Below are 12185 nucleotides of genomic sequence, written 5' to 3'. Positions count from 1 at the left end.
CAAATTTCACCATGCCAATGCAGGATTTGAACCCAAGTCCTGGGTAATCCTGGCTCTCTAGATCACTAGTCCAGTGACAAAGCAACTATGCCATCGCCTCCTTCATATCTGCAAAGGGATATAGACAGATTAATTGAATGGGTAAAAAATTGGCAGATGGAGTATCACATGGGTAAATGTGAACTTGTCTATTTTGGCAGTAAGAATAGAAAAGCAATTTACTATTTAAATGGAGAAAGATTGCAGAATTCAGTGGGACAGAGGGATCTGGGTGTCCTGGTACACGAATCACAAAAAGTTAGTACACAGGTACGGCAAGTGATTAGGAAGGCAAATGGAATATTTGCATTTATTGCCAGAGGAATTGAAAATAAAGGTGGGGAATTTTTACAGTAGCTGTACAGGGCCTTGGAATACTATGTACGATTTTAGTCTCTTTATTTGAAAAAATATATAATTGCTTTAGAAGCAGTTCAGAGAAGGTTCATGACTCATTCCTGAGCTGAAGAGTTTTTCTTATGAAGATTGTTTGAACAGGTTAGACCTTTAACCATTGGATTTTAGAAGAATGAGAGATGATCTTATTGAAACATGTAAGATATTGAGGCGCCTGGATAGGGTAGACACTGGGAAGATGTTTGCTCTTGTAGGGGAGACTAGAACTCGTGGACATAGTTAATAATATGATGTCTCCCTTTTAAAACAGAGACAAGGAGCATAATTTTTCTCTCTCAGAGGGCCATTAGAGGGTGGAATTCTCTTCTCCAGGGGTAGAGGAGGCTGGGTCTTTAAATTGATTCAATGCTGAGTTAGACAGATTTTTGTTGGACAAGGGAATCAAGGATTATGGGCGGGCAGACAGGAAACTGGATCTGAGACCACAACCAGATTGGCCATGATCTTATTGAATAGTGAAGCAGGCTCAAAGAGCTGAATGGCCTACTCCTGCTCCTAAGTCCTACATTCCTACGTTATGTGACTAGACATCGGGATAAATCTTAACTCCCAAAAATGGGTGGCTTGGGTTGAGTGAGATAGCAAAGCTCCCCCTCCTTAAGCCTTGACAACCTTTGTGTTCTGCTTGATTCAGAGTATGAATTCACACCTCACATCTGGGCAGTCACTGTATCCTGTTCAGCATTCTCAAACTGTTATATAAATGTAGGAGTCATTATTATGGACATAAGATCAGAAAATGATGGATGAAATGCTGAAAAGCAAGTTGTTTAATAAAACGTTCATCCATGTTTTAATTTTATTTCCTGCTGCTAAACTACAAGATGTGGGAATAATGGCCCTCTTAATTGATAAAATGATTGTTAAAATGACATATTTTGCCATATAATTTACAACGCTTGCTGTGTTATTTTGTAAGTCTTTCACAGAACGTTCCATAGAATATTCAGTGGTTGCTTTCTCGCAATGATCATACTTTTGTTTACTTAAGTGCACAGAAAATACCAACTTTCACCAAAATAAAAGGGTGCTCTTAAATCTTAGGTTCAGCCACACACCCTTCTGATTCAGTCAGCTGTTGAGGGCATTTGATGGGACAAAGAAAATTCACTGACTAATGTGTGTTTTTTTCTTTTAATTTTTATTCCTTCATTGTAGTTGACGTTTGTATTGACTGGTCTGTGGATCTCAAGAAATACATGGTGCTGGCAGGAGAGCCTGTGCGTGTGAAATGTGCACTGTTCTACGGATACATCAGGACTAACTACAGCATGGCACAGAATTCAGGACTCAGTCTAATGTGGTATAAAAATAATGGGCAAGGAGACTCAGAAGAGCCAATTATATTTGCTGGACGCAGAATAAGCAAAGAAGAGGATTCTATTTGGTTCCATTCAGCAGAGTTACAAGATAATGGATTCTACACTTGTGTTTTAAGGTAAGGGGAAATTTAGTAAACATGTTTGTCAACGTATAATAATGTTGCATTGTTGAAGATATATTACCATTGACATTATTCTATTGACATTAAACAAAATAATTGATTCTTGCATTAAAGTAGAGAATGAGTTACAATATTTGGAAGTAATGACCTTTAATTGCACATTGAACATTGGGGGTAGTATATTAACATGGAAGTATGGTTGGATAGCTAATAGAAAACAGAGAATTGGGATAAGGGAGGCATTTTCAAGATGGTAACCTGTAACTAGTGGAGTGCCACAGGGATCAGTGCTGGGGCCTCAATTATTTACAATATATATTAATGACTTGGATGAGGGAAGTGAATGTACTATCATTAAGTTTGCAGATGACACAGAAATAGGTGGGAAGGCAAGTGGTGAAGATGACACAAGGAGTCGACAGAGGGATATAGACAGGTTAAGTGAGTGGGCAAAAACTTGGCAGATGGAATATAATGTGGGAAAATGAGAGGTTATGCACTTTGGCAGGAAGAATAGAGGAGCTGAATGTTATTTAAATGGGGAAAGACTGCAGAAAGCTACAGCCCAGAGGAATTTGTGAGTCCTTGTGCATGAACCCCAAAAAGCTAACATACAAGTTCAACAGGAAATAGGGAAGGCAAATGGAATGTTGGGTTTTATTTCAAAGGGAATGGAGTATAAAAATAGGGAAGTCTTGCTAAAACAATATAAGGCACTAGCTAGACCACACCTAGAATACTGTGGACAGTTTTTCAACTCTTTCTTGGACTCGAACTCAAGTTCTGTCGAAGGGTCATGAGGACTCAAAATGTCAACTCTTTTCTTCTCCGCCGATGCTGCCAGACCTGCTGAGTTTTTCCAGGTAATTCTGTTTTTGTTTTGGATTTCCAGCATCCGCAGTTTTTTTGTTTTTATCTCATATTTATAGTATGTTGTTGTATCTCCTGTGACACTGCTCATAAGTAGACCAGTGCTCTGATCCTGCTTACTCCTGGTGATCAAACTCATTTGCCCTCTTGATGTGTCCCAGATTTTTACTGACCTCTAGCTTCCCCACACAGTCCTGAGTGCAACCGAATACTGGACAATTTCCACATGGAAAAGATATGTCACATTATTCTGCAGCTGCAAAATGTTTAAATCTAGCATGTTGCTCAACTTTTAATCTGTTGGAAATGCAACATTTATTTGAATAAAGCAACTTGTAGCAGGCTCTTCAGTTAAATATTTCGACCAAAGTGTCATATTTTATGCCAACCCTGCAAATTTTGCTGCAGTTATTGATAATTGCTGATGCAATGACCGTGGTTGCTGGCTAGCACAGATTTGCCCAGGATATTTCTCTCTACTGTTATAACTGTCTTTATTGTGGGTTATATTAAGGGTTAGGAATGTAGAATTTTGGTTTCAATTTAAGGTGAATTGAGGGTTATTTACTTTTGGTTAAGTTTTATGTTTTATTCATTCTCGGGATTTGGGCTTCGCTGGCTGGGCCCATCCCTAGTTGCCCTTGAGAAGCTGCCTTCTTGAACCGCTGCAGTCCCTGTGGTGTAGGTACGCCCACAGTGCTGTTAGGGAGGGAGTTCCAGAATTTTGACCCAGTGACAGTGAAGGAATGGCGATATATTTCCAAGTCAGGACGGTGCGTGGCGAAGGTTCCCATCCATCTGCCCTCGTCCTTCTAGATGGCAGTGGCCGTGGGTTTGGAAGGTACAATTGAAGGAGCCATGGTGAATTCCTGCAGTGAATCTTGTAGATAGTACACACTGCTGCTACTGTGCGTCGGTGCAGGAGGGAGTGAATGTTTGTGGATGGGGTGCCAATCAAGCGGGCTGCTTTGTCCTGGAAGGTGTCAAGCTTCTTGAGTGTTGTGGAAGCTGCACTCATCCGGGAAAGTGGGGTGTATTCCATCACACTCCTGACTTGTGCCTTGTAGATGGTGGACAGGCTTTGAGGAGTCAGGAGGTGAGTTACTTGTCCCAAAATTCCTAGCCTCTGACCTTCTCTTCTGTGACTTTTGTAGCCACCGTATTTATATGGCTAGTCCAGTTCTGTTTTTGGTCAATGGTAACCCCCAGGGTGTTAATAGTGGGGGATTTAATTATGGTAATGTCATTGAACTTCAAGGGGCAATGGCTGGATTCTCTCTTGTTGGAGATAATCATTGCCTGACACTTGTGTGGCGTGAATGTTACTTGCCACTTGTCAGCCGGACCCTGGATATTGTCCAGACCTTGCTGCATTTGGACATGGACTGCCTCAGTATCTGAGGAGTCGCAAATGGTGCTGAACATCGTGCAAATCATCAGCGAGCATCCCCACTCCTGACCTTATGATGGAAGGAAGGTCATTGATGAAGCAGTTGAAGATGGTTGGGCTGAGGACACTACCCTGAGGAACTCCTGCAGTGATGTCCTGGAGCTGAGATGACTGATCTCCAACAACCACAACCATTTTCCTTTGTGCTAGTTATGACTTCAACCAGCGGAGTTTCCCCCCTGATTCCCATTGACTCCAGTTTTGATCGGGCTCCTTAATGCCACATTCGGTCAAATGCTGCCTTGATGTCAAGGTCACTCACTCTCACCTCGCCTCAGGAGTTCAGCTCTTTTGTCCATATTTGAACCAAGACTGAAATGAGGTCAGGAGCTGAGTGGCCCTGGGGAAACCCAATCTGGGCATCAGTGAGCAGGTTATTGTTAAGCAAGTGCCACTTGATAACATTGTTGATGACCCCTTCCATTACTTTACTGATGATCAAGAGTAGACTGATGGGGTGCTAATTGGGTGGGTTGGATTTGTCCTGCTTTTTGTGTACAGAACATTCCTGTGAAATTTTCCACATAGCCAGGTACTATCAGGGTCCATAGCCTTTGCAGTATTCAGTGTCCATGAAATGAATAGGGGCTTCAATCGCGGTATGTGGGCTTCGCTGGATGGTCCAGCATTTATTGCCCATCCCTAGTTGCTCTTGCGAATGCTTCAGCCATATCTTTTGCACTGAGGTGCTGGGCTCCTCCCTCATTGAGGATGGGTATATTTGTGGAGCCTTCTCCTCCAGTGAGTTGTTTAATTGTACACCACCATTCACGAATTGGTGTGGCAGGACTGCAGAGCTTAAGTCTGACCCCTTGGTTGTGGGATCACTTTGCTCTGTCTATCACTTGTTGCTTATGCTTTTTGGCATGCAAGTAGTCCTGTGTTACAGCTTCACCAGGTTGACACCTCATTTTTGGGTATGCCCGGTGCTGCTCCTGGCATGCCCTCCTGCACTCTTCATTGAACCAGGGTTGATCCCCTGGCTTGATGGTAATGGTAGAGTGGGGGATATGCTGGGCCATGAGGTTACAGATTGTGTTCAAGTACAATTCTGCTGCTGCTGATGGCCCACAGTGCCTCATGGATGCCCAGTCTTGAGGTCCTAGATCTGTTCGCAATCTATCCCATTGAGCATGGTTGTATGGCCTGCAGGACATAAAATTCTGGCCATATTCTTTGGAATCATTGGGCAGAATTTTACAGCAGCAGGACTTTACTTTCCCACCAAAGTCAGTGATGTTTAGAATGTCTCGCTGCATTTTACATCCCTGGTATGACGGGGCCATAAAATTCCAGCCGTTATCTTGTTTGCTCACTGTACCTATTTAGTCATTACTGCCTGTGTTTGTTTTGTTCAAGTTTGTATAGTAAAGATTCTTTGGGGTTTCAAGTTAATCGTGGAGTCCTGCTGCTTATTTCCTTACCCTTGGATCTTCCTTGCATTACATTCTGAAAATGGTTATAGTCTATTAAGCTAAATCCTGACAAGTATCAGGCTTGTCCAGTATTTTCATAGTTGCAATCATAACACTACCTATGTGTCAATTAGTTTACCTATCTTGCTATATGTTCCATTCTCTATGTATCTCTATGCTAGTTTATGTATTTTTCTTAACTAGCGGTCACGAGTTTTAAGAGACTTGTGGCCTTCATACTCTGAACCCAGCTGAATCCATTTCTAGGGTTGTCAGTACTGCGCCTGGTGAACCCATCAGTCAAGTGTGCTCACAATGGGACAGTGGAAACAATTTGGATTTGGGTTTCTTACTGCCATATTCAGGGAAAGTAAGTCCATGTTAAGATGGATGTCAATCTCAGGACTGAATAGCTGGTCTTTACGGCAAGGATATGCTGTTTCTAGCCTTTTGGACAATGAATGCAAATAACTGTGGTTCAGAAGGTTGGGTGTGTTCCTAGTGCTGAGGTTTAGGTGGAATGTATTTAAAAAAATCAGGTGTGACAAAAACAGAAAAACTCAGTTGAAGTGTGGGTAGGCAGCCGTAGGGACCTTTTGAGAATCCCTAAGGTATAAGGGAACAGTTATTGGAAGAAAGGTGAGTTTTGGTATTTATTTTCTGAATCATTGAACATTTTAGGTGTTCATTATATTTTCTTTTAATTAGAGTTCTATTTTAAAATAAATAGGAAATGAAAACGCCCTAGTGAGAGGACTTTGAAAAGCACTTTCAAAGATTTAATTGTTTGCTCTTTAGTGAATGAAGTCTATCTTTTAAAGAGTTAGTGTTTTGTTAATGAAGTGTTACATTTGATTGGCTAATTAACATATTTCACACTCTTCAGATATGCTGTGCACCTTTCTATGTGCCAAGGGCAAATTCCCATCTCTTGCAAATGCAAACATTTTCAATTTATGTTTTATCTCGTTACTTTGTTGAAAATCTGAAGAATTTTGTGAATATGTTGCTCTACGCTGACAATGCTACAATGGCATTCATACTGAGGAACATCTTCAGTGGCAAATCGGCAGGGACTCTAATGCCTGTAAAGAGCTAGGTTTGACCATCAGCATCAGGAAGACAAATGTCATGATCCAGGTGACCTGGTCCTGCCAAGAGTTGCCATGCTATCACCAGTATTGTCAATGTGATGCTGGAGGTCATTTATAGTTTCACATATCTAGGCTTCACAATCATCAGCAATCTGTCACTTGATGCTAAACTCAACACATGTATCACAAAAGCTGTAGCTGTTACGTCCAAGAGTCTGTGGGACAACAGCAACCTGATTGAGAACACCAAACTACAAGTCCGCCCAGCCTGTGTCCTCAGCTCACTCGTCTACAGGGTCAGAACTGGACAACATATGCCAGGCAAGTAAAAAGGCTGAACAGTTTCCACTGTTGCTATCTTAAACATGTCCTCAGTAACTCTTGGCAGGATCAGGTCACGAACTCAGAGCTCCTGGAGCGTGCTAATTCCATCAGCATACACTCATTACTAAGCCAAAGAGACCTGTGCTGGCATGGCCACAGTAACGGCCGTATACCCAAAGACCTGCAGTACCAGGACCTCCTGGGTGTCCATACTTCTGCTACAAGGACATTTGCAAGCAAGCTACAAAGATGGCAGTCATTGGCACTGACAACTGCGCGACAGTCGCTGATGACCATGATCTCTGGAGGCGGACTGTTTGGAAGGGCATTGGAAGGGGCGAGCAGAAACAAGAAGCTCAGCTGGCCAAGAAGAGGGCCCACAGAGAAAAATAGAGGCCAGCAGATTGTGCACACCTTCGCCCACTGTCTTGGTCTTCAGTAAAAGCAGCAGAGATTGCCATGTCGGAGTAGGCATACCAGGCGGTGCTTAACACAGTGTTGATCACCATGGTTCAAGCCAACGTCTTATGAGACGGAAGGCTTCACATATTTTAGTTTGAACTCAAGACTCCATTTGCAATTGCTACAACAATGTTATGGAGATCCAGATAATAATGATCTAAATAAGTAATCTGCCAGCAATCTTAGCAAAAAAAAAATTCTGAGTTGAATGCTTTGTTTCTCTGCTGTAAATTCTATGTAATAATTTAAACCAATAAACTAATTTTAAGTGCTGTCTTGTGCTCAAGCCAAAAGGAATATATTCTAGGCAGACATTTAACATTTTAGAATAGTATGTCTAAAAGTCAGTTAGACAGAACAATTAGAAATGATTCAGTGTGATCATAAATTCATGATTAGCAAACATAATAACGTTTGAAAAGTCCACCCATGCCTATAGATTTTTATATATGCTAGAAACTTAAGAGGTGTTTTTCAGTTACGTAGTGTTTTTGGTTGACTGGGTTCCTGCTTCAGTCAACCAAATATAAATGAGATTATTTTATACACCAAAAGATTGTAAGTGTTAGAGTTGTGCTTTTCAACCAGCACAAACTGCATGGCTATCCTTAGTTTATAAGCTGTAATTTGAGCTCCGAACCTAATGTGAGAGAGTTGGTTGGGAACACTCAGGAAGACCTAGGCAATTCATGGTTCATTTAACATTGTCAGAATATACTTAATCATGATTGAAAACCCTATTGTGGTACAAATTTTTGTTTTATTTTGTTTTGCATTGTGGCAATGCATCTCTCCACCAAAATCCAGTGCATAAAGAAGTGCCTGTAGGGATTGTTTCTTTCAGCTAGGTGGGAAATTGCTTTGTTGCCTTCAGAAAACCACCAGCGAATAGCCATTTTAAAGTAACTACTAGGATTTTTCCCACTCCAGAGACGAAAAAAGCAGCAGTGTAGTAAAAGACAAAACAGGGAAGATGTTTCCACACTAATGCTTTGTATCACATTTGGCAGTGTGGAGTCATATATCACAGATTCCCTTGATAGTTAAAGTATATAATAAATTGAAGAGATTGATCAAGCTTGAAATGGTTTCCTCCCCCATCCCCATTCCCACCCCATCTCCACTACAAATGTAAAGACAAGGGAGAGCCTCTAATAGGTGATTATTATCAGACAGCCTTGAAGTGGGAATGTTCGGTGACACTCAATATCTCTACCCTCGAGAGCTCCTGTTGGCTTCTGTTACTGCTGAAGAGTTCATTTGGATCTAAACAGCATCACATTATCACCAAAGCAGCTCAATTAAACTGCATATAGTTGATTAGGTTTTAGCATTATAATACATTGTGCATTTTGTAATGCAGTAAGCAATCTTACACAGGAGTCCCTTGAGGCAGAGAAAACCATTTTGGTGGAGGACCTGACAAGTTCTTAATTATAGGCTGTTTAGTTGTTACCAAATGTCACTGTTAGCACCAGCACACCACTGATGTTGCAATGTAGTGGGGGTGGTGGTGTGTGTGTGTGTGCGTGTATGTGTGTGACATTCATATCTACATGCCTTGAAGGTATGGTGGATGGGAGGAAGTAGCAGAAGCCTCTGCTTATACATTCTAGGGTGTGCGCAACATTTTTCTGCCAGCCTCCTGTTCAGTTCACATCAATTCATTCACATACTAGATTCTATCACTGATCTGAAGCAAATACAATTCAAGTCTGCTTCTTGGAGGCAGTCTCAATTCAAAATAATAAAACATACTCATAGAGTCATAGAGGTCTACAGCACAGAAAAAGGCCCTTCGGCCCATCGAGTCTGCGCCGTTCAAACAAGTACCTAACTATTCTAATCCCATTTTCCAGTACTAGGCCCATGGCCTTGTATGCCATGGCATCACAAGTGCACATTCAAATACTTCTTAAATATTATGAGAGTATCTACCTCTACCACCCCTTCAGGCAGTGAGTTCCAGATTCCCACCAATGTCTGGGTGAAAAAATTCTTCCTCACATCCCCCCTAAAGCTCCTGCCCCTTACCTTAAATCTATGCCCCCTGGTTATTGATCCCGCCACCAAGGGGAAAAGTTCCTTCCTGTCTACTCTATCTATGCCCCTCATAATTTTATACACCTCAGTCATGTCCCCCCTCAACCTCTTCTGCTCCAGGGAAGATTACCCCAGTCTAATCTCTCCTCATAACTAAAACTCTCCAGCCCAGGCAACATCCTGGTAAATCTTCTCTGCACTCTCTCTAGTGCAATCACATCCTTCCTATAATGCGGATTCCAGAACTGCACGCAACACTCTAGCTGTGGCCTGATCAGTGTTTTATACAGTTCCAGCTCCTAATGGCTTTATGGATAAAGGATTTGTATATTGCTAATCCCAAAGTGGTTACTGCTTCTGATCATTATCTGGTAGCCCCTGCTGATAAATGGCAGGTGAGAACACAGTCGGCTCTGAGCATTTCCTGACACTCACTGTCCAGTCACACAAATGAGGAAGGGCTTTTTGGACAATGTAGCAGAGCGTTGATGACAGCTAAGGATTTGTACCATGTCAACTGTCAGCAACTTAAGGAGAACAGAGGAGGGAAAATGTAGGGAAAAATGGAACAAGTGATGATCATCGTTCGAGGATGGATGATCTTACTGGTAAGCTACTCCTCAGAATAATAACGTTACAGACGGATATTCATAGGTTTATCAAGCACATGATAACTATTATTGATATTAATTAAACATATAACAGCACCTACAAGTTTCACCCTAGGGAATCCACCCATTAACAGTGAGGTTGTCGGCTGATTAAGTCTCCTCGACATCTGAGGTCCCTTTCTCAACAACTACTCTTTTATATCATGTTTTTCTCTCAGTCCTACTATACCTTAGTCTTCTTTTCATGTCCTTTGTCGGTGACTTCACTTTTTCACATCCTGATTGATGTCAATTGAATCCTTAAAATGAAGAAGGTTATAGAAATTCAATTCATGAACCATCAAAGACCTTCCAACACGCTGGTGTGGGTGTTACGTTTCTATCACCCAATACTTGTTTATCTTTCGACAAATGCTCCCTTCCAAGGTGGTCTCCGGTACAGCCACTTATGTATCAGTACAGCCACCTTCAACATTACAGGCACATAACCCTATCTCTCCTGAGTCCCTGAAAAGTTGAAGTACAAATAATCTACAAGTCATGTCCACTCACACTTACACACTTTCTAAACTCTTGTTACAGGGTCAGTCCAGTGGACATTTAAACTTGGACAAAACTGCTAAACAAACACATACACGCAAAATATTTAAATTGAGTATCTAGCCCCTCCCTCCAACATCTGGTCAGACACAACACCGATATTCTAGTACTATGGTATCAAATCAAACTAGGTCACTTTCTCTGAGTGAACTTTTTATTTAACCCTATATGTACAGTAACAAAAATTACATCACTCATTGAAGAAAATTATTTTTTCACATGTACTCAAAATACATAAGTGGAATGTAGGAATAAAAAAAGCCACGAGATGGTATTCTCTTCCAGTCAAGTTTGAGGAGTTTTACACAGGTATTCTGCCAGATATCTGACAAAACTCTCAGAAAACAGCAACAGTTTCCACTCTTGATGTGCATTGACAACACTGTATGAAACTGTATGACATACCTAGACTTGAAAAAGGTGTTTGACAAAGTTCACCTGAAAGGATATTATTTAAGTGCAAAGCACAGGGAATTTGGATTAACGTAGGGATGTAAAACAGGCACAGGCCATTTCATGCCTTGAGACTATACAACAAGATACTGGCTGATTTGCGACCTAACTCCGCATACCCAGTTTTGCCTCATATCCCTTAATACCTTTGGCTAACAAAAATTGGTCTATCTCAGTTTTAAAATTCTATTGCCGTTTGCCCAAAAAAGTTCCAAACTTCTATCACAATGAAGAAACATTTCCTAATTTCACTCCTGAAAAGTCTGGCTCTAATTCTTTGTCCATGACCTATGTCATTAGATTCCCTAGCTGATGGAAATAAGTTCTCTCAATCAGCCCAATCTATTCTCCTTAACATCTTGAAAACTTTGATTGAATCATCTCTTAGGAATTTACAAGAAACTGGCTGAAGGGTAGAAGATGCTAGGTTCTTTTTGAAGAAGTTGTCTCGGAGGGAAAGTACTGAATATGGTTCCCAATTAAGGCCTCTTTGTTTCAAATGTTTTTAACTTACATCAGTGATCTGGATCCAGAAGCCTAGTGCAAACTTATCAGATTTGCAGTTACCAAACTAGGAGACACAGTGACCAGAGGAAGAGTGTGAAAAGTACAGAATGAGCTGGATAATGTATCTAAATAGGCAGAACAGTGCCAGCCAATTGGAACGTACTGTCAATAGGTGGGTAAAAATAGGTGACCTACATACCTTGTGCATGTTACGAGTCAAGGCTCATGAATTGAGAGAGTAACTCATCAACTTTTCTTCAAGAAAAAGCTGACATTCTGTAAATGCAGACTCAGTGGACTAACATTGATTTCCTGCAGCAAATTTAGCAGCATGCCTGCCCCCTCACTACATTAACACTAATGCACAACATTACCACACCTCAATGCTCAATTAACTGTGCACTAACCCTTAGGAACAGAGGAAATTAGCTTCCATGTGGTTGATGGGACTACTAA

The 12185-nt window shown here is 41.3% G+C and overlaps 1 protein-coding gene across 1 annotated transcript in view; it reads left to right on the top strand.

Moving 5' to 3' along the window:
• The first annotated feature begins 1195 nt into the window (after positions 1–1195).
• il1rapl2 (interleukin 1 receptor accessory protein-like 2) overlaps positions 1196–12185 on the top strand; it is a 557469-nt gene continuing 546479 nt past the window's right edge. The window contains exons 1-2 of the mRNA XM_041196196.1: positions 1196–1217; positions 1615–1894. Coding sequence (XP_041052130.1) covers positions 1196–1217; positions 1615–1894 — 302 coding nt within the window. The remainder of the gene's footprint in view (positions 1218–1614; positions 1895–12185) is intronic.

Source organism: Carcharodon carcharias, chromosome 9, assembly GCF_017639515.1.
Source record: "Carcharodon carcharias isolate sCarCar2 chromosome 9, sCarCar2.pri, whole genome shotgun sequence".
In the NCBI taxonomy this organism is placed as follows: Eukaryota; Metazoa; Chordata; class Chondrichthyes; order Lamniformes; family Lamnidae; genus Carcharodon; species Carcharodon carcharias.
Note: the sequence above shows the minus strand (reverse complement) of the source record. Positions and strands in the feature narration are given on the sequence as shown.